Raw genomic sequence first — 23238 nt, 5'->3', positions numbered from 1 at the left:
CCCAAATGCTGTAGTACATCTGCTTATTCCCAGTGACATTTTGACCCTGTCAAGCCCAGTGGGCATCTGTGGCTGAGCCCAGTCATTTCTTGTAGCAGAACCACGCGGACGGCGCGGAGCAAGGATCATGCATGGATCTGCAGCAGCACACAGGGAATGAGGCTGAACAATATGCACACAGCTCTGAACAGGACTTTGGTGCAGACAGTGATGCTTAACTGAAACTCAGCTTTTACCAAAAGATTATAGCATAATACAGAAATCTGAAAGAAAAGGGTCAAAAGAAGCCACTGACTTCCATGCACCAGTTAAAGAAAAAACCCCTCTTGCATAAACTGAGCAGCTGCACAGAACAAGCACCCAACTTGGCTACACCAATACATCTTTTCTGCTGTAGGAATTTTCAAAAATTATCCACCCAACATCATACTACCATGTTTTAGCATCATACCAAAATGTAGTATTAAGCCATCATGCAGGTTTGGGGAATTTCTTCTGCTGTACTAAACACTGCTGTGCTTGCTTTGAATACATATTGTCAGTCTGATTTGTCTTTGTAGTAGATCCATCTTTAACAGTCACATTTAATCTGAAGTAAAAAAAAGTTCAGTAGCCCATACTGAGCTGTTGTCCAGTCAAAGTGACAAAAAAAATACAAGGTTGTCATTAAACTGCATATATTCTAGAAAAGGGAGTTACTTTGCATTTAAGTCACATTTAATAGAAGACAAGTTGGTCTGAAACTGAACTGATTCTATTTAGAACAAAGTATGGCACAGATTCCCAATACCTATGGACACTGTGTAAATAAGACATTTTTCTCTTTGCAATGATTATCAATTCGCCAAAAACAGTATAATAGTCAAAAGGGAAGGGTGAAGGAAAACAGATTTAGGAGAAGAAATAAAAAAAGCCTAAGAATTGAAAATAAATGACTTCTTTTGTAAGAAACTTTATTTAACTTCATTTTTAAAAATGCATTCTCTCCTCAGAACAAATGCCACCATAAAAAAAAAAGATTGCAGTAGCACACACTTGCACTCAAAAGGAAACATGCAAAACTGATGGCTGAAAAATTTTTGCATAAAAATCGTAGACTTCAGGCAAAAGCTTGCCCCTGTGTACCTTTAGGGACCCCAGACCATGAACAGCTTTCAGTGCAATGTCTCTTGCTTCCAATTGGTGGGGAAACATATGGCAGGAGCTTGTCTTCTGACAGCTACACTCTCCCAGATGTTTGAAGCAAAAACAGTCTCAGCTATGTTTTAAAACATCATTGCTAAACTGTTGCAGGAAGTACAAACAGAATTCAAGAAAATGTCAGAATCCAGTGAAGAAAAACTTTTGAGATCTACCCTGTGCCATACACTTCTTAAAAAAAAAATTAGACAGAAAAACAAATTTTATTAATACACCCTCTTTAAATTTTTTATTTCTGAAAGCAGCTTTTTATGCAAATCAAAAGCAGTTCCTGAGTAACTGCAGTAAACAGTGTCTTTTAAATATATTTGCGCCTCAGCTCTTCTGTTTTGGTTCTTCCTTGTTTTTCTCCCCAGTTTTCAAGTTTAATCTCAGTTCTTTTTCAAAAATGTGCAAGTTCAGTTAGCATCGTTTCCAGAAGTCCACAGCTTGCAGGTCTTCCTGCAAGAACTCTAAGATCTGCACATACCTAGGCTGTAGTCCTACCCTATTGCAGGCTTTGCTCTCAGACCTGTACAGGATGTGCCCTCACGTCTTCTTCAGCATGCGCCGGGACTGCCACGTGTGGAACTTATTGTAGGCTGTCTGCAGCATCTCTTCTATATGACTTACCAACTGAAACAGGAAAAGGGAGAAAACATTGTCCCAGCTGCTGGAAGACAGATCCCCTCCCCTTCCTTTCAGGAGCATTCTTGCTTTTATTCACTACGAGTAATCTGAGGCTCTGTTGTAAAATATCCATAGAGGGAGCAGTGCAGAGAGCTGCTGAGCTGAAAGGGAAGGGGGAAGTGACCCCTCCATAGTGCTGTCTGTTCTGGTAATAATTAATCTGTGACCACTTCAGAACTCTCCCCCCATGTCAGATTTAAAGTTGCTCAAGTTCTACTTCACAGTGGAAGTGAAAAATGAAACGTGACTTCCCCTTTCTTTCTATCGCTCCTGTAATTTCAGGTTACAGTTCTTGTCAGTTGCTGGCATCAGTCAGCAAACTGGACGGGGAGAGGCAACTGCTTAAGTGTGTACCCAATTTCCCTCTGTCCATTTCCTAGTCAACAAAAAAATTAAAATGCCCTAGGATAAGAAGTAACAAACCTATCATCCTCTCATAGTTAAGAATGAAATTATTAATATGCACCCACATAATTAAACAGTACTTTTGCCTTACATTTGTGCTTAAATATTGTCTCCGAATCTTTTCTTGGAATGGGCAGAGCTTTGTAACCTGAAATCTTTCCAAGTTGCTCCTCATTTTCACAACCTGAGAGAGACAGAAACCAGTATTACAATACTGAAGAATTACAGTAAGACAAAGTTTCATTTCCTTTAACAAAACCTTATAACTAATTCTGGGGGCTACTTCAAGTTTGTGTAGTTTGAGGAAGGAAAGTTATTCAAATATTAGTCTCTAACACTTCTCTGTATTTATTTTTGAGGTAAGTGCAGTATGACTGAAAGTGCAGTGTGCCACTCTGATTATTACCTCCTTAATAAACACTATAAATAGATACAAGATATTCACAAAATGTTTTTCTTTTGCAAGCAAAGACTGGATTTTCAGGCCAGATTTTGCAGCAGATATGCAAATGTATCTGAATGCAAATTTTAATCTTTCTTGTCCATGTGAGGTCAAAAGTAACAGAAAAATAGTTACAGTCATAGACCTGGCTGTAGACAAACATCTGTCCTTGAAGGCAACTTAGTTCTCAAGAGGTGTATTCTGAAGATATGACAGTGATTTTCCAATGGACAGAAGAATAAGGGATAGTTGCTTGCACTGTCACTGTGGAGGTTATTTCTTGGAGCAGGGGAAGGGAGGCTTTAGTTTTTGTGTTTTGAACTGGAATGAGAACCCTGCAGCTGCAACTGAGCTGCCCATTTCTGTTTGAAACTGGCTAACAGCTAGTGCTCCTGAAAGGAGCTAACAGGCAGGCAGGGACAAGGATGATTTTAATTAATAGTACCAGCAGAACTGCTGAGAAAAATAAGGTTTCATGTTATTTTGTGATTTTCATTTCTAGAGATGAGTAGGTGCTGTACTGATTTGATGCATGTGTATTAGTTCCATACTTCAGTAATGACAGCCATTGTAAACCACATCATAACCAGGGCCATAAGAGGGAGCTCTGCCTTACCTTTTCTTCTAGGAATGGCGTGTTAACAGGGAAGCAGGACCAGAAGTGTCGTAGCAGTTCCCCTACTGCCACATACAAGTGTTTTAGTTCAGACTGAATGTCATTTGGCACCATCTCTGCAACAGGAAAAAGGGGTTTTTCACATCACTCAAAGGATCCCATGAAAAATGAGAACTAAGGCTAACAAAGGAGCTCAGTGATGTACACTTCCACTACACAGAATGACTGGCTGGGAGGGGACACTGAGATGTCTCACAGCAATTAGATCAAGACTATCAGCAGCTGTTAGATCAGGTCAGCTGCTATTTATGGCTCTATACTTGGAAGCTCTTGTATTATTTAGGAAGATCCATGCCAGGCAAAGAATGGACACCAAACCTAATCCAGGATTAGAAGCAGTATATTTGTATTGTTCTAACTCTGTGGCATAGAAGTAGTATATTTGTATTGTTCTAACAACATGGCAGTGCAGCTGCTGGCTATTGTTCTAACAACAGCACAGTGCTAAGAACTCTGTGGTGGGTACTTCAAGTTCTTCCTTCTATCTTATGTTGGTAATATGGTTACAGCATGTGAAAAATGAAAAATCCAGACAGGAAAAAAGAACTGTGCTCCAGACACTCTTAGAGAAGACAGGGTGACAGGGTTCAAGAACAAGGAAAGAGCCACAGCTGTAAAAACCCAAACAAAAAGTACAAGTAGTCACTGAGGATGAGCACAGTGAACTGAACAGTGAATATCAAATTTTAGGATGAGGTTGTTAAAACAAAGTGGTGGTCAAGCTCAAAGAAGTGAAGTGTAGCACCCTATGTGTCAATCAGGATGGCTAAGAAATCCTCACCACTGCTTGCTGATTCCTTTTATTTCAGTACCATAAAGAACTCATACTTGTTTTTCAGCTGCCTGAATTAATTTCTGCTGCTTTTCAGACTAAGTAATACAAGAAAAACTGGAAAACTGTAATAAATCCCAAGAATAGGGATTCATCTGCTGTGAGACTGAAGAGACAGGAACTCAAACTGGCAGCAATGTGGCAGTAGGGAAAGGAGTGGTTGAATGGAGGTGTGAGGAGGAGAGGCTGTCTGATTTGCCCTTGCAGTCTACAAAGAAAGTTGCCCTTTTTTCACAGCAAGCTGTGAATCTTAAATGCAGGCTGCAAAAAGCTTAGTTTCAGATTATTATCTAGGCTTTGCTTCCTTAAGAGTTTTCAGAGTATGTTATATTCTACAATCCAGAGGAAAAAAAAAGCTGAACAAGTAAAACCCCACATCTGTAAGATAATTTGGTATCTATCAGGTGTTTCCTTCATTACTTGCTGTGTAAAATGTTCTCTTGTTCACTTGCCTCAGCACTGGTGTAGCCATTACCACCCCCATGGTGTGGCTGGTGGTGGCATGGTGCTTTTCTTTTGTTGCTGTAACCCAGTACTACTCCAGCTACACATTTCCATGCTTTCCTTTATCACTGGAACATGTTTGAGGGAGAGATGAACCAGCAAGCCAGCTAGTGCTGTGCAATGCACCAGGATACAATTAAAGCATTAGACACCCCAAATCCTTACGGTTTATGGCTTGCTGTGTTCCACCCTGCATAAGTGCTCCTCCAGGTGACAGGACTGCAATAGTGCTGGCAGCATCACCACTTGAAAGAACCTGGAGAGAAAGGGAACAAATATTTCATGTCATTTTTTCTAATAAATTAGTTTAAAAATAAGATTAGAGAAACACCTACATGGAAGTTCAGGTTCTGCTCTTTTCCAGAATTATGTGCTATAGCTTGTTTGCAGTGAAAACTCTCTAATTAATTGTAACCTTTTCTTTGCCTAGACCTTGAACAGGCTGTGCACTTACTCTGAAATAAGACAGAAGTGTACTGTTACTATGCAGAAGTGTAGCAGAATTGTGGCTGCTTTACTCAGGGCCAAACTAGGTTTACAAACAGCCAAGTTCAGATGCTGGCTGGGGAGACTGGCCACAGGGCTCTGCTGCCCTCCAGGTGCCAGCACAGAGCTTCTGTGCAGCCCACAGCACACTGACAGCCTAAGTGCATTTAGGAGCAAAAGGCCAGTTCAATTGAAAACCTGCTCACTGTAACCTCCTAAACTTCTCAGGGTGGATGAATACACTGGCCTGGGCATGACTGTCCTCCTTTACTACCTTATACCTTAACTGTTTCCTCAAAAGAAAGTAGGAACAGAAGAATATAACTGAGCATCAGCAATGACTCAGTTTCCTCTAGTGTAGATTTTAAACTTAACAGCTCAAAAGGTATCATCTAAACCTTTAAAATAAATCAGTTAACAGAAATTGGAGATTACTGAATCATGGTAAACTTCAATTGACACGAGACACAAAATTGTATAGAAAGTAAGATGCTAAGCTAAGATCAAGAGGGGCATTTTAAAATATATTTCCATACCTGAGTTAGTTTGGGTACATATGCTTCCATTTCTTGTCTAATACTCTGAAATGAATTAATTATATCCTGACTAGTTGCATATTGCTGTGATTGAATTGGAGTTGGACCATGGTAATACCTGTGAGGTGAGAAAAGGGAAGGGAAAAGTGTTACTAGTAAGAGTAAAATAAGAGAAAATTCCTGGACAGTTCTTCTACTGTTTCTAATTTTAGATGCTTTGCAACTGTTACCAGTACTTTATTTATTGACAAAGTACAATATATTGCCACATGGGAAGAGGCTGAGTTAGGGATGGCATGGCAGCAAATAACAGCTTCAGTTGTTGAATCTGTGATCGTCATTTTGCCAATGAGAAGGTACCTTTGCCACCAAATTCTGGAAATACCATTAGAATGGAGCAATTCATTTTTAACTGAAATTAATGTAAATGAAGTTAGGTGCACGTGTGGAACTGTTCTCTTTCTGGTGGTAGTGCTCCTTTTCTGATGTTACATCTATGGTTCTCAAACTCAAAGGTCTAGAAAACAGGAGGACTACCACTAGAAAAATCTTAGACCAGTGAGCAGTCCAAACTATCCCAACTGCACTTTTTTGCCTGGGAGAGGATTTTTCTTGGAATTCCAAATATTTTCATATGTAACACATTTTTCCACTGAAAGCTGCAATGATGTGCTGAACTGTGAACAGAGCTCTGTTAGGCTTTCACAAAAATTACATGTCAAGGTCATTCAGGTTGGCTTAGAGACTTAACCCTCTGAAAAGTAAGATGGAATATGGCAGGGGTGTTGGACTAGATGATCTCCAGATGTTCCTCTGAGAAATAAAACTACAAATTTAAGGGGAAACTGGTTTATGCAAAAGCTCATATTAGGTTCCTAAACTCAGTTGTAACACACCTCAGTGTGGCACAGCAGGGACTAAATTAGCTGGTCCTGTGTGGGCTGTGATGAAACCCCTGCTAAACTGGCTCTGCTGAAATAGCTGTGCATTATTTTAACTTACCTATCAGACTTCTTTAAGTTTAGTGCAATAGTTTTAACGCTATTATTCTTTGATAAATCTTCGTATTCAATGGCCTCCTGCAGTTTTACCTAAAATTAGCCAAATAACGATACATGTTACTAATGAAGGCACAAGTCCATACATCCAGTGCTTTCTTCTGCTGCATCAAGTTTGAGCTGAAGGGTTACTAAAACCTAAAAGAAAACCCAGGTATGGAATGATTCATGCCTACCCTGCAGAGAGAGTGATGCCCAGTGTTGTTCAGGATGGGCCATTTGGAAGTCTTGGCACCATTGCTTTTTGTCCAGATTCTGCTAAAATTAGGCAGTCCCTGCCACTTCCAAAACATGTTCCAAAAGGTATACATAGATAATAATTTCTGCTTTCTATTTATGTCTATCTAACTCCAGTTTAGCAGAAATACTCATGATTTAATAGCTGGTGCATAGGAGTCCAAGACTAAAACCACAGTAATTATCCCAAGCTATCTGGTGACAGCAGAGCTGTGGAGTATTAGCAGTGAGAGGTAACAGCACAGTGACATCAGACTTTGTACAACTGGAAAACTATTTCTGAAGTCTCCTATTCTCCTGCTAATCTTTCACTCTCCTTTTCATCACATTTCTTCTAGTCTTGCTATATAATTTTCTGCTCAGTAAAACTTTACAGCTTTTGAGGAAAGTCAAAGACTACCTCAACACTTGCCAGCACATATATTCTACAAGGTATTCTCACAATGTAACCAAGTTTTGAGTCTCTGATGTTTTCTGTTTAGGCTGTCAGCTCCAGGAAGAGTATTCAATTCAGTTTTATAGCAATTACAGTACTCTCTTTCACTTTGTGAGCTGCTCTGGTTAGTCTAGACCAGGCTGTTGCCCTGTATTTCACTGCACCAGGTGTCACTACACTCAGTTCAACCTCACTTCAGTTTCTGACTAAGATGAAGGCTGTCATGTGCCAGTTTCATCATCCCCTCCACAAACAACACACTTGACAGGTTACTATTGGTGCTTGAACACCAATATCCTTTTCTGATGGATGTTCTCTAGAAGTTTTCAGGCATTTGAGAGAAAAACAAAAGGAAGGAGGCTGAAACTAGAACTGCAGCAAATGGAAAGAACCAGATTTCTGAGTCTAATCTGAAGTATCTTTGAATTTTTTACTTTCATTGGGCACTACTGAGGAGAAAAACAGCACAATACTTCAATGTGTAACTTATTTGTGTTTACTAACAGAGGAAACAGGGCTTCTTACAGGCTGTCAGGTTGTTATTCTATATACTAAGGCTAAAAAAGTTTTACTTCAGATGTGTCATAAACCAAGTAAGGAACTTCCAGCAATTTTTTTGAGAGACATAGCTTCCAGTTCCATTCATTTAGAATCACATCAGCTAACTTTATACCTTTTTCAGTGGTGGCTGAAAGAAATCTGAATCCCTGGAGTTTCCATCCGTACTGCTGGTCTCACTGTAATGGTCATTTTGTGCTTCTCTTAAAATAGAGAAACAGCATTAAGAAGAATTCACCTCACAGGAAACTTAAGATACAAGCTAGAGACAAAGTAAATACATCTGTTTCAAAAACTTCATATGCACAGTCACATACTTTTTTCCCCTTATGTCTTAATTTCTAGCAGTTGGTGTAGACAGAAGGAACCAACTCCTCACATGAACCCTGTTTGTCACAGGGGAAATTCCACAGCAGGGGAAGGTGCTGGTCCCTCTCTTCAGAAATAGCAGCATGCCAACAGTGCATGTGGGACACAGCAAAATCATGGCTAAATTAGAAACACTTTGTATACACAGTTATGCAACCAGGTATTAGCAGAGCTCTGGGAGCCCTGCAGTACAACTGTTCCAGGAGCCCTATCCTGTTGTGCCTTGCTGAGGAACAAACACACTTTGCCCAAAAGAGATTGCTTAAGGTGCAGGGTACAATTTGTGCAAAACAGAACAATGTGAGGGAGCCCAGCCAAACAGAAGGAAGTATTAACTAAGATCTCTCACAGTTAAGGTCTGCAGGATTTGGGTAGAGTAGTAATCCTTGCTGGTTGTCCATGAAGCAGTTGTAGAGCAGGTGACCTGACAGGGTGTTTTTGGTCAGGGGCAGAGTACTGCACCTGAGCAGTCTTTCATCTGATCCACCTATGCCACACTGCAGGAAGCCCCAGCAGACCTGCTCCTGGAAGGCAGGAAATAGGAAATCCCTGCACAAGACCTCACCTCCACTACTTCTGCTGCCTTCACCAGGGCTAGACATCTAAGGCAGACCCATTCTTTTCTTTTTAATCTGCTTTATATCATAACTCAGTTAAAAATAGCAGTCATCATTTCAAACAGCTCTGAAAAACTTCTATAAAGAAAAATGAAACCTAAAGGTATTTTCATTTTTAGAGGAAAATAGTTCATAAAAAATTAAAAAGTTGTATGAATAACTGAAGATATGCTTTTGTTTTGGAAATTTCTTAAAATTTACTCCAAAAATCTATTACACAACACTGAAACTTACTGTTTCCTGAGGCCAGCTGCAAGGACCATGGCACTGTGATGATTAAAGCGTTTTATGATGGCAGCATTGCTGCTTTCTCTAGCAGACTTTGAGGCATTTGATGTGGAGGCCACAGCAGCAACACCATAGCCCTGAAAAGAAAACAACATTGATTCCCTCTTGGCTCCCAGAGCAGCAGGACAGTTCTGTTTTCCCTTGAGTCAGGAAGCCACCTCCTCTGGATCATCATCATCCAGAATTGTTTTCCTACTTTTGCCCTCCCATCTCCTTATGTACTTTGAAAAATCTCCAGTGCCTATTGTATTCTGCTAACACTTGGCAATTTAGAGGTGTTAGAGAGAAGGTAACAAGTCTTATACAGGTAATTTTATGAGACCATGATATAAGTAAAAACTGAACTAGCTTAAAAAAATTAAGGATAACCTGTGCAAAACAGGCATTGATGGCAAGGAAAAGACAGCAATTGTTTCACTGATTGATTTTTAACATCTAGTGGGACACCAGCAGCCTACAGGCTAAAATATACCTGTCAGGAGGATGTGATACCACTAGAAAATTCAAAAAAACTTCAAGCCTTAGAATGCTGGCAGAGTTCCCCATTTGCCAGGTGGCACTTTACCCCATGGGCAGTTTCATGCTTGCTGTTAATCAGCCTCAAAAGCAAATCAGGGCAGTTTGTAGAGCACTTCAAACACATCTATCCTAAACTCATGGTCCAGTTTCAGGCTGCTAACTTTGGACAACTCCCACAAAAAGAAAATGAAAAAAAAATACAAAAAAACACTACTAAAAAACTTTAAAATGCAGCTTCATTATTAACTACAACTGAACAGTTTCAGTTACATCAAGTGCAGAAAAGCACATCTCTAAGTTACTTCACATTATGGTACACCATTGATATGAATTGTTTTAACTTGTTCTTGGAGGCAGGTAAGAGTTCAAGTTAGTTGTAATTTTAGCAAAAAAAGGTATTTGAAGCTAAACAAAGAACACTGCATTAAGTGTCCTTCAGTTAGGCCGAATCAAGTAGCAGTGTTCAAAGTAAGAACAAATCAAAGACTTTATCCTGGTTGTGCTACTCTTCTGTACATTGTCACAGACTCTAAAAGGTAAGACAAAAACAGAGTTCACTTTAGACTAAAAAGCCCAGTGGAAGAGCAATTCTTTAAAGAAGGGAAGTCCTGTATTTACACCCTGCACAGCAAGGCAGATATGACCAGACAGGTCCATGGGCACGGTCTCCATTTCCCTTCACAAACACAACAGCAGCAATGTTGAGTACCCAACCACTGCACCTGCCTAGTAAGGGATTTGTTTTAGAATTAGCATCTGTAGTGGTTTTAAAAGAAATATCCACTTAAATGTAAGTAACAAAGGGGTGTGGTTTTCTTTTGGATTTTTTTGTTTGTTTTCTGTTTTGTTTCCCCAAGTACTTACTTCATCTAATGTTTTATCTTCCAAAGCTGTTAAATCTATCAGAGGGTTTTTCACTCCTTGAGACACCATTGCTTTTAATCCTGTGTGAAACAAATTTTAAAAAATCATGAAAAACTGTATCTAAACAAACAGCATAACTACAGGATCATTAGCTTATATTTAATCTTTAAAAGAAGACAGGGGTTCTGCACAGGCCTAAGTAACACTGGGACTAAAACTTTAAACCCTTTTTAAAGTTCCATTTAAAATGAGCAATAAATGTGGGTGGGAAGTTACTCCAAAACATCTTCCTACTAATTAGCCCAGTTTTCACCAACTTCTACACATCACTGAACACTGATTAAAAAAATAAATTGAGATGCAGTTTTAGTAGTGGGATCTGGGAAGCCAAAATTGCATTTCTTCTAATTTTGGCACTGTTCTGCTGCCCTGCCTGGGCAGTATGACAGTTTATATCTGGTGATAGCTTTGACTTGTGAAGGGTTTTGCATTCCTAATAGAAGGTTTTCAATACATATTATGGAATGGTGTCAAGTGGTCCCAACTCTCCACATTTCTGTATCATCACAAACCTATCTCAAAAGTTCATAAAAGACTTGAGTCAGATAATATGTTAGAATTTCAGATTAAAAAGACTGACAGAGAAGAAGGATGACAACTCGTCTGGAAAATCTGGGCAAATAGGAATCTCATTTACTAAAACCCCAGCTATTACAAAAGCTGTACCTGCTGTAAATTGTGCACATACTACAAAACAAAACCTATTGTGTACACAGAATTATTCCATAGTAACTGATGGCACATAATCAATCTACCAGGATGACACGCTATGGAATTTGTAGTAAAGCTTACATCTAGTGCTGCCACTTTACAAAGGAAATTTGTTCCAAGAAATGCTCTCACTATGAAACATGCTCAGAATGGCAAAGCTGTAGCTAACTTTCCATGCCCATCTGTAGTTTTCAGAGACAACCAGCTTACCTTTCTCATCCAGTTTGGCACATTCTGCAAAGAGGTCTTTTGAGCCTGTATTGAGCCTGTCCCGATGAAAATAATGAGACTGAAAAAATCGTGTCCAGAATTCCCTCTCAGTCATGTTATGTGGAACATTCTCTGCATATTTCATTTTTACTGTGAACAAAACCCAGAACAATTACAAACTGTTCCACAAATCTTAACATGATATTTTAGATCACCATTTCCTTGATGGCTTCCTTGCTTTCTGGCTGCCTCCATTCACTCCCATTAAATGGAAGGGATTGCAGTAGTTAAGCATGAGTGAACAGGTACTCATTTATGCCTGTAAAGTTTTGAAAAGTACAGGTAACAGTGGCCTGAACACTCTTGAATTGCCCCCACACTAGGGGCCAAAATGAATCAGTGTCAGTGTTCATTACAGTGGATGGGAAATGATGGAAAACAGGTTATTTTTCCTCCCAAAGGTGATTTCATGAAAAATAACAATTAATTGGAACACTGAGTAGGAGAGTGTCATGGAAATCAAACATTTACTTACAATTTAAAAAACAAAAAGTCAACACAAGTGAAAATGTTTTCATTTAATAAAATCTCAGATGAACATTTTAGTCTTTCTACAGTAAGACAGTAAAAAGACCAATCTTAAATGGATGTGTTTGGTATGTAAAACACTGCTCTTACCTGCAGGGTATGTCCGAAATATGGATTCAATAATATCCGAAGTCAAGTTGTACCTCAGCCCATTGCAGCCGTCTGTCTGAGGCCGGACATCAGCCTGAGAAAAAGCACACAGGGAAAAAACAGTCATGTCTGGATGCTTTCTCTAACTGGAGAAGGAAAAGAACTGGAATCTTACAAGCAAGGTCTGCTGCAGGTACAAAAATCTTCTTCCTCCAGTAATCCATAGCGTATTTGATCGTACATAGGTATTTTAGAATGAGGAATGAACGAATAAACATGAATTACTTTGTTATACTTGCCATTTAAGGGATGGTTTAACAAGCAGACTGCAGGCTTTAGAAAGCAAAGAGCACTCCATTGGTCAAAACAAGGTATGATTAATTAATTTATGCTTATCCTTGTGTCAAAGTTAAAATAAGCAAGCATACTGTATATGCCTCATATTTTATTGTTCACTCAACAGTTCAGCTAGTGAATGATCAGTGGCTATAATGAAGTGACAAAAAAGGATTTATGGCTCTTACACCTTATTCCCTTATACTGTAAGTATACATAGTTGTATACTAAAAACATTTTAGTGTAACTGATAAGTAACACTGAATTTAAAGCTTGAGGATTAGCCTTGGTCAGAACTTTGAACTTAGATCTCAGTGATCTCTTTAGGAAGCTCTGGAGGAGGAGTGCTCTGTCCAGTTCTCAGAAACAGGAAAAGTACATGATTGCACAGGCTGCTGCCTTTTCCTCCTTTTCCTGTGTACCTCAAGCCTAGCTTTTGTACCATCTTCTTCATAGGCTAACACATATTCTGAGCAGAGCCAGTCAGATTTAACTTTAATTGGGACACACAAGATATCTGAAAATTTCTTCTTCACAAATGCAGAGAACACAAATGCAAAGATAACTAAGTGGTTTAAGAATGTTTCAGTTTTCAAGGTTTGGTGGGTTTACTATTCATTGTGGGTTTTTTTTTTAACATTAAGGTGTAAGAATAATAGGAGACAGGAAATCAGAGCAATCAAATTTGTCTGGCAGCTGATTTTGCTATTTCCATGGGGGGGGGGGGGGGGGGGGGAAGAAAACCAAATGGTTGTACAGCAGCTAAATTAAAACAATTCCTACCTCCTCTTTCCCTCCCAAATCCACTGTGGGCACAGTCATTACAAAGGTGGAAGTGGGATTCCATCTAAAGAGTCCCATCTGTGAGTTTTGTTGCAGAAGCAGAAACACATCTCTGTGTGAGCAACCTGATGTTGGTCCTAAATTACTTTTAGACTGCACTGAATTTACTGAAGCACAGGTTCTACAAATGGGTAAAATAACTGAAAGTTAGAGAAAGGGAGAGAGAAAGTGAGCTTCCAGATACACAAGTTGTTCTTCAAGTAGCTGAAACATGTACTGGTTTAAAAAATTGGGGAGGGAATAAAATCCTTATGTGGAAAGGTTCATTTATGTGTGTCAATGCTGCCACAGATAGACTCTTCAATTTAGTGAGCTCATACATTTTAATCTAGCAACCATATATTCACATCACTCCTGTTTTACAGAAGGCAGAGCAGCAGCACAAACATCATCTGCCTATTGGCAATTTAAAGTTCAAATTGGGCATCTTAAACTGACAAAATTTTGAGGTTGAAGATTAGCAGGAAACCTTTTTTTTCTCCTTTACACTTGGAATAGCAGAGAGATGTTGAGGAATGAGGAAAGTTCCCGTATATGGGAATAAAGTGCATGAGCAGAACTCTCACTTCCCCCAATTTGTTTGCTCTAAAATCCTATAAGTAAAGGTTCAACATACCAGGAATGCTGCAGAGATGCCCACATCCTGCTTATTAGGTGCTGCAGAATTATCCCCTGCATTCAGGCTTAAACGGTTGGCCCAGAATTCTTCAGCACTGATTACTTGGCTCACAACAAGGTCTTTATAGAGCTGAAACAAAACAGGATCTTCTTGCAGCATTCTGGTGAAAGAATGTATTGAATAGAATTGAAACACTGCAGAATAAATCACTAGTATTTCCACAACTAACACAAGTTCACAAAAGGAACAGAAACCAACTTATCTTTCAAAATGCTGTGCATTTCTTAACAAGACTGTGTAAACAACCAATGTCAATAGCACTGCTTGTCTGAAAACACTTAAGAAATGGATGTTAACACTGAAAGTTAGAAAACAGTAATGCCTAAGAAAAAGTTAGTGTGGGATTCATGTCTTGTCCTGAAATGTTGTGTGGTGCTTCTGTGTCTTTGCACACCAGGACTGGAATCTTCTGAACTGCAAAAGCACAATGAATATTCTTGCTGTTCCACAAGAGAAATATGATGATGGAGAAAAAAAAGGAGATCTGAGTGCTGTCCAATTCTTGGTTTAAGATCTTAAAATTCAGTAGCTACAGAGCTCTATTCTAGTGCAAGAGTATAGATCACAAAATATGTATGGGATAAGATCTCTTAAAACACATTACCCCAGTGGTTGATCATTTATGTTTCTGTGGTAGCAGTAGGATCTTCATCCTTTAATCAGATAATCAGACATAGCACAAGTGTGAGACACGTTCCATGTCACTACTTCCACCAGGGAGCAACGTTTACAAAAGTTATCATCCACATATCAGGTATCACTACACAAAATGCAGACTCTGCATCTGAATCTTCACTCATGCTTAAGCAGCTGGTTTTACAGCTGTGTACCTTATCAGAAACACACTGGGCTATTTTCAGGGAAGTGTGCATGTATGTTCACAATCTGCCAATAACCCACCAGTCTTTAGCACGTACTCAGGGTCTTGATCAATTGCAAACAATGAAAAAAACCAGGAGTCTTATGGATACATGGTCTAGGGATGAACATGGGTAAACTGCAGTCTGGACAGAATGAAAGCCTTTAGCTGCTCTAAGGATGAAGTAGGATGAGGTGGAAGTGAAAGCTTTGTGACAGGATTATTATGTTTTAACCAGCAGGGTCTCTCCAGTTTTTCTTATTGTCATAAGTATGGATTAGTGGCAATTCTTACAAATTAGTGCAGCTGAAAGCAGTCTGTTATTCTTGTTATTTCATTAAAGCTTGGAATTTTGGTACATACTCAACTCCCACATATCAACAAATGAAGGAAGTGCCATGGGGACTCTGGATGTTGTACCCTCCCACAACAGGCTGGATCTTTTCTGCCTGATCTGTTGCTAATGAAGTCCCATCACTAGACTTGGGCTTCTAATCAAGAGAACAAACTATGGCTGAGTAGGTGCAGGGATTCTGGCTTTTCTGTAACTAGAAAAGCTCCTGACACTTCATGGTGTGATGCTGTAAATCTCCATTTAAGGAGGCAAAGATTCAGAGCTAAGACTGCTCATATTCTCAGCACCAATACTGTCAGAGAAAAAGGCACATAGCATAAAGAAACGAGTATGGGAACAGTGCCAGTGCAGGCTGCACTGCTGCAGACCCTAGTGGTTGCTGCAGTACTGGAACCAGTTAATCCTGGTTGTGTCACAGCTCCAGCACAAGGGCTCTTGCCCTTCCACTGGGAAATCTCCTTGTTAAGATCCAGTTTGTCCCATGAGGCAATGCTCTCATGTTTTGAAAAATCTACGTTCAGAGCTAGAAGAGTCTTTGGAAATGGAAGCCATAGACACAGGATTCACAGCAGACACTAAAATGAAGTGAAATTTGTCAGGGGAGATGCAGAGAAGAGAGCTCTGTGGCCACAGGGATTGGATTAACAAACATGTTATGGGAACGGAAATGTATCTCAAGAGCCCATATGGGAAAAGGACTTAGGTCCTCAGCATCTTCTCAAACAATTTCTTAGAATAAACATCCTGTATGCCAAATAACAAACTGCAGCCTCTCAAGTGAGATGCATGAAAATACCTAACAATTTAGTAGTCTATAAAAAATCAGGGAAGATTTGAGGAGCAAATGGGGCTTCATGGGGAGGAAAAAAAAAATCACCAGGCTCCACAAAATTTCTGGAAAAGGAAAAAAAAAATTTCAAGCAGCTTTTCTAACTGATAGATATATATTTAAGAAGACTAAAGAGACAGGCTGCCAGTTGGGTGCTCTCCTCTCATAGCTATGGGTAAGAAAGACCGGGTGGCAGCCAGACTGGCTGCCTTGACACCTCAAGAACGTGTCACTAAGCACACAAGTGTAGTCTCAACGTGTGACAGTTATGCAAGTCTCAAGGAACTGCCTCGAAATTGAAAGCAGGGAGATTTTTACTAGGGAAACAAATGCTGCATCATTCATGATGTTGAAATAACAACAACTGTTAACAGAAATACACAATAGTTAGCTAACAGTTAGAAGAAAAACCCAACAGACTTTTAGGCTGCTATCCCTTTACCTGTTCTTCTCCTCAAGTTCTTTATTAGCTTTCCTTTTGAACTTGGGCAAGAGCTGTTGAAGAAGATCCTTGACCGCATCTCGCTCCTTCACTGCTGTGCTTTCATTGGAGAAGTGGAAGTTGGTTGTGTCCCCTGCATGCAACACCAGCTGCAGCTGAATTTTAGCTTTACCTTCTGGACTGATTTTCTGGCCTAGATTGTAGAGAGACAGACAGTAAGCTTATACAAGAAACTGTTTTCCCTAGAGTATTTGCTTATAAGCAGTTATTCTCATCATCCAATTAAATACCATTACCCTGCATGTGATTTGCAGTTGTGAAAATGGAACAGTCAGTCTTCCCCTTGAATTAGATTGAATCCTGCACCTTGTTCACTCTAAAATACAAGACACAGACAGTAGCAGCCTGTTGCTTAATATCCTTCAGTTCCTGCTAGGAGTCCTGATTCATCTTTGAATTCCCCACAGCATCCATTAGAAAACTGCTGCAAATGAGGCTGTCATCACCTGGACACTTTAACCTGGAAGCAATCCAGGCTGCTGCTGAAAGGTGACCTCATTCCCCTTTTCTACTTCTTCCTGCTGTATTTCTTGTATGATTGCTAGTGTTTGTGCAGCAAGCTGAACCAAGGAACTGATCCACTGAAAAGTACCCCTTTTTGTTTTTGCAGCTGGCCCAGCTCCTGCAGAAGGACAGTGGTAGGAAAGCAGAGGTAGGGTGGGTAGGAGCACATCTGGATCCCAGTTTCCAGTGGTGAGCTAAGTGCAGTTAGCCACTAGTGCTCCCCAAGTTAATCACCAATGCCTCCAAGGTACCACTACACCCTCATGAGTCATAAGAATCTAATTTCTGCACCCATCCTCATAACCAGAGGGAGCAGAGGCTGGGACACCTATGCTTATGGACTGTTGTGCTATAGTGACTTTAGTGAAGCACTGCAAATGGCACTAACCTAACTTTTAATAGCAGCCTTTTCTCAAAAGCAAGTGGGAGACAGGAACCAGATGTCAACACTAAATCACCTTCTCTATTACAAATTTACAAAAACATCTCACCCTTTTTTTATTTCAGGTGACAAAAAGCACATCTTTCATCTAAGTTAAAAATACTTCAATGCCTATACATGTACATATTTAAAATACAAGGTGCTTAAGTGTAAGTTAATAGCTAAATAAAACCTTCACAAAGTTGATTATTATAGGTGAATGGTGCTTTTAAACTTCTTATCACTTTCATATTTAAGAAAAAATCATCTTAGTTCTGATTCATCACACACTTTCAATCATGCTGCAGTGCCTGTATGTGACTTTAAACAGCAATAATCACTAAACCATTACAAAGTGACACACACAACTTATTTTTTACTCCTTTGGCATTAAAGCACATGATATATGAGCACTAATTGGAGCCAGAAAGGCAGCATGCTATAGACATCTACTGTTTAGTTTTGACTTGCAAGTACTCTGCTGTTGCAACAGCAAATGCTTATTCAGAATGTTACCAGCTAGGCCAAACTACAGAAGGTGACACTTCTGAAGCTATGGTCTGTTGGATGAAAATAAAACTGAGTTCATTTTATATGAAAATCCAAACAGCTTTAGATACTGAGTTAAACAGATGACATGCCAGATAGTTTCTGTGTTAGACTGAAAATCCTGTATGCTTCCTTGATCCTCCTCCCACCCTTCCCTCTACAAGCATATGGCATAGATTATTTTTCTGTTCAATTTATTGCAGAAGTTTATCAAAGTTAATAGTAAATGCAGCAGATGTAAGTTAAACATCTGAAGACTGCAGAAGTTCTGTGGTAGCATCCTTAAGCTGGTGATACTTTACCACAGTCCTGATCTCTGCTGCTACAGAGTAGCCTGGCCAGAGCTCCAGCCTCTTGCAACCTTCCTGAGGTAGCAGCACCTAGCACTGCATGGCAGGTGAGCTTTGTGTGACATTTAGGTCTCTGTGGCTCACTCACATTTGATGTCTGCATACATGTGGCTGACGGTGAAGCGGTCCTTGCCCTCGGGAGCCCAGGCAATGCGTTCGGCCATGAGGTACAGGGCCCCATCCTGCTTCTTCTGACGCACCTTCTTCACTATCAGCAGCACTTCTTCAGATGATGTTGCCATTGTGGCTACAATGAGCTGTTGAAAACATACAGTTGAGCTGATTAGCTGTGCTGTAACTCTTTCACTACTCCTATCTATATTAAAATATTATTTGTTCATGCCTATATCATTTTGGGAGTATTTCAGATAAATGTGCTCCCCTCTTTTAGTACAATCAGCAAATTTATTTAAACAAAATACTCCCACCTACCTAAAGAATTCATCTAATTATATTGCTGATACTGCTTTTGATCCACTAAAAGACCCACAAATCTTACATTTAAACTGATAACTAAATCTTCTGGTTTTACTCTCCTTTTACTGGTTTTTCTAGTTCAGAAGAATACTGAAGCTAAGCAATGACGAATTCCAAATCTCTGGTACTGGCAGCAATTCCCTTCTTCAGCGGGAATGGCAGATGCTAAGTCATTTCAGAAAAGGGAAGGATACAAGGTATGTGAAAAATCATGGATTTTCAGTTCACTGTGCTAAAGATAAGGTAGCCCAGTAAGACTCAGGTGTTCTTATTGTGGTGGCTTTTGCCCGTGGCTTGAACAATGTTTTGTACACTTGACAGCAACTGGCCAGTCCCTCTCCTCCAAAGTCTGAGGAACTAATGTTACATGTGCTACAGCACAATGATAATTCTGTCAGCAGTCTCAAACCAACAAGACTTTGGATTCTTGCTGCATTGTTCTCCCCAGCAGTCACTGTTATTCCTCTCCCCAGGTTCACCCTACAGGCTTAAAATTTTTCAAGAGATAAAAGATATGGTGAGTATTACTATACTCTGTCAAAGTTTGGCACATTTATCAAAAGTGTACATATTTTTTTGATGAGTGTTGGTACACTTATCAAAAATGTACATCTTTGCTGAAAATGTTTAATATGTCCAGTTGCTGTATTTTGGGTATCATAAATTTTGTGTATCATAAACTTTACTACTGACATGCAAAATAATAGTTTTCCAATGCTAATGTGGATGTTGCATGTGCTTCAGAACACCTATAATATTGATGGGGTGCACACTGAAGTTCAGATTGTAACCTGCATCAGCTATCACACTACTAGTGGGTATCACAAAATGGTAGTTCTAAGCATTTAAATTCACATACCTTGTTTTTTCTTAAAACCCCCAAAAAACAACAAAACACCAACCAGCAGCAAGACAAGACATTTTATTATGACAATCTGGACAGTAGCACAGCATTCTCTTCAACAGAAGTCCTCCAAGTTCCTGTGCAAATGAGTTAACACACTAGATGGAAAGACATAATGGCAAAAGGGCTCTGCACTTACACTTCACTCCTTCACCATTCCAGCCATCCAAGGCTTTGCTAAAGAGTTCAGTCATGCTGAGCTGAATGTGGGGTTTCACATCAGCACCACTGCAGCAGTCACCAGAACACACTGTGCCACATTCAGAGCATCCTTGGTGATACTTCTTTCTCAAAGAAAACTGCATGGCATGATTTCAGGACTGTTCCCTAGCATAATCCATTACAGTCTGTCTCCCAGCAGCACTATTCCCTTTCAGTGCTATTCACACAACCATTTTATGTAGTTTCCTGTTGCGGGTCTGCAGTCTCATCAGCACCTTATCCTTACTGGAAAAAGGCAGCTGGCCACAGACTCTCAGAGACTGGAAACCTCACCAACCTCTGTGCAAGACTAGGGATTTGGTGTTTTTCTCCCTTTGTTACTTTATAGTCCTTTAAGGTCGTTATTATCCAATGCAATGGAGGCAAAGCCACAGAACACAAAGGAATTCAACCTGTACAGAACAGCAAGAAAAAGGCTCATTCTGATGCCAGCTGCTCTGCTTTTCTACCGTGCCATTTCACCTACCTACACCGAGTCTTTCAACTACAGAAGCAAAGAATCAGCAGCTACCAACTTCTCCTTCAGAGCCCTTCTAGTACCCTGCAGTGTGCAATCTGTGAGAGCACAATTATCCCGCAAGTGGCTCATTCCACCTTCTGGGAGGGTGAGCACATGGCTCATGCTGTTCTTCTTTCTGTCACTGCTGTACTTCCTTTTTCCTGCAGTAATTTACAGTGGCAGTGGGATGATACAACTCACAAGCACAGTAAGCATTACCCAAAATGGAGAAAACCCTGAGCTGTCTTTTGAACAGTACATCAGAAAGAATAAAAAAAATGTTAATAATAGGGATTTAGGAAGGTTACCGTCTGTCACTAATGGAAACAAAATGGCTTTGTGTTACAAGAAGTACAGGAAAAATTCTAAAATAGGAATCTTGCTTCAAGATTTCATTCCCTGTCTCCTACAGGGAAGGCTACATCCTTGCTAAGCAAAGCACACACGTACACAGCTCAGCTCCTGGGGTTTTTTGGGCATTTAAGGGTTACTATGCAGCAGAGAGCCATCAATGATGTACTTGTTCCTGTCCAAATCTCATAACCTCAACATTTAACATCTGAAGCTTCCAGGAATCAGTACTATGGATGATGACACTGCTGCTGTGTAGGGCAAGAACTGCCACATGCACACAGAGAATTGCTGTTATTTTGTGGCTTTAAGTGATAATTTTAACCTGCTACTGCATTAGTGTTCTTCCACGGCTGGTTCAAGTATGAATAGGAAGGTCAGACAATTTATTTTAAATTCTCCAGCAACAGAGCTTGGTCAACAGTTCTAAAAGCACTTGGATCAAGCAGAAGCTCTAACAATGAGGTACAACTTGTCATCAGGCCTGTCTCAGGGATGTTAATTTCAGCTGCAGTTTACAATAGGCAAGGTCCATCAGGAAGCTTCAGTGTTGGCATAGACCAAAAGAAATGTTCTGTGTGCTTATCCACTTCCAAGCCCTCCCCTCCCAGCTCTGTGGGAGCAAAGAGCTTCTGGAAATACCATCAAATTCGAACAGCTATCTTTCCTCCATTGCAGGGAATCTTCCTAACCACTCCTATCTTAAGATACAGTACCTCTCATCTGTGTTTTACAACACTTGTTCTGAACACTCTCCGTTACCAGCACTTTACTCCAGTCTCTTTCCATATGGTTTTGTCGAGTTCTGAGCAGAAATAAAGGAAACGTTTGCACGTTTTAATAATCCTGACTTGGCCAGGGTGGGCACGGTCGGGCCCAGGGTGGGCACTGGCTGACAGATCAATGCAGGCCTTTCTGCTGCTGGGCTTCCGCTCCCCGCAGGCAACAGCAGAATCACAGAATATCTGTGCCAATGGCCCAGTCTGACCCGCAGCGGCACAGGGACGCTGCCAGCTCCGGGCGCGGGCAGAGCGGCGCCCCGCGGGTGGCAGGGATCTGTCAGCGGGATGGAGGAGCGGCAGTAGTGCCCCGGGCACACCGTGGGGGATGCACGGTGCTGAGGGGCCAGCCCGGCCTCCCCCGATCCGCATCACCCACGCTGCGGGAGGGATGTCACCCTGCCACCAGAGCAGCCCGAGGACACCCGCACGGTGCCGGCGGGGAAGGCGCTGCCACGGCACCTCTTTGTCTGCCGCCCGCACCGGGCCGAGCGCGGGGCGAAGCCCGGTGCCCCAGCAGCGGTGCCGCCGCCGCAGCGCTGCCGTCTCCCCGCCACCGCCCGCGGCCCCGGGGAGCGCAGATCGGCGGTGCCGCCGCCCCTTTCGTCCCTTCCCTCACCGCAGCTCCGGCTCGGCCACCGTCACACGTCCGCCGGGCAGGAAGGAAGCGCGGGAGGCCAAAGGCCGCCGCGGCACCATCGCGACGCGGTCCCGCCGCCCCCGGGGACGGATCGCCGGGGCAACGCGGCCGTGAGGCGGATCGGGCCCCGCGGCCTGCCCGGCGCCGCCGTTCCCCCGCGCCCCGCGCCGGCGGCTCTTACCGTGCGGGCTGCGCCGGGAGCTGCTCCGAGTGCGAGCGGCGCTACGGGGGTCGGGCCGCAGCCGCCGCCGGGGCCATGGGGCGGGCGGGGCGGGCACGTGACCGGAACGGGCCGCGGGGCGCCGGGGGTGGGGCCCGCAACACGTGACAAGGGGAGCGGCTCCGAAGCCGCGCGTCCCCGGCGGTCACGTGGCAGCAGCGCCCCTCCCGGCCCCCGCCCCGGTCACGTGACGGCCGCTCCCCCGTCGCCATGACGGCGGCGGGCGGAGGGGGCAGTTACGCGGCAGTAAAACGGTACCGCCACCGCCCCCCCGCCCCCATCCCCGCCGCGCCCGGCCCGGCCCGTTTCCCGCCGTCACCCGTCCGCGCGGGGCCCGCTCGTCGCCCGCCATCGGCCCCGGCGGCCCGTCCTGCTCCGCTCCCGGGTCGGCGGCGCCGCCTCGCTGCGGGGGAGGGGCCTCCCCTCGGCCCCGGCCCGCGCGCCGGGAGGGAGGGGGCGCCGCGCGCGTCACGGCGTCACGTGGCCGGCGGGCGGGTGCGCGCGCGTGACGCCGCTTCCTCCTCCTCTTCCTCCTCCTCCTCCTCCTCCTCCTCCTGCTCCCGC

At 42.2% G+C, this 23238-nt stretch overlaps 1 protein-coding gene across 7 annotated transcripts; it reads right to left on the bottom strand.

Moving 5' to 3' along the window:
• Positions 1-932: 932 nt before the first annotated feature.
• On the bottom strand, positions 933-23176 carry GTF2H1 (general transcription factor IIH subunit 1). Of its 7 annotated transcripts, none has more exons than XM_054634903.2 (15): positions 22636-23176; positions 18671-18839; positions 16699-16891; positions 14151-14313; positions 12356-12449; positions 11678-11827; positions 10697-10776; positions 9260-9390; positions 8155-8242; positions 6753-6841; positions 5751-5868; positions 4894-4984; positions 3333-3448; positions 2366-2458; positions 933-1815 (listed from the first exon to the last, which is right to left on the bottom strand). In XM_054634903.2, exons 2-15 carry the CDS (start codon positions 18822-18824, stop codon positions 1729-1731), a joined length of 1647 nt encoding a protein of 548 aa, XP_054490878.2. In that variant the 5' UTR covers positions 18825-18839; positions 22636-23176; the 3' UTR covers positions 933-1728. The 7 variants fall into 7 exon arrangements, with proteins under 7 accessions (XP_054490878.2, XP_054490879.2, XP_054490867.2 ...); XM_054634904.2 differs by lacking the exon at positions 22636-23176 and adding an exon at positions 22434-22621; XM_054634892.2 differs by lacking the exon at positions 22636-23176 and adding an exon at positions 21798-21881.
• Positions 23177-23238: the final 62 nt, after the last annotated feature.

Source organism: Agelaius phoeniceus, chromosome 6 (genome assembly GCF_051311805.1).
Source record: "Agelaius phoeniceus isolate bAgePho1 chromosome 6, bAgePho1.hap1, whole genome shotgun sequence".
Classification (NCBI taxonomy): Eukaryota; Metazoa; Chordata; class Aves; order Passeriformes; family Icteridae; genus Agelaius; species Agelaius phoeniceus.
Note: the sequence above shows the minus strand (reverse complement) of the source record. Positions and strands in the feature narration are given on the sequence as shown.

Coding starts and splice junctions, on each gene's coding strand:
- GTF2H1 (XM_054634892.2), bottom strand. CDS start 21,824: ATGGAAAGAGACTGGAGTAAAGTGCTG. Junction 14,314..16,698: donor GAACTTGAGGAGAAGAACAG/GTAAAGGGATAG, acceptor TTCTTTCACCAG/AATGCTGCAAGAAGATCCTG. Junction 9,391..10,696: donor AAGATAAAACATTAGATGAA/GTAAGTACTTGG, acceptor TTTTCTTTTCAG/GGCTATGGTGTTGCTGCTGT.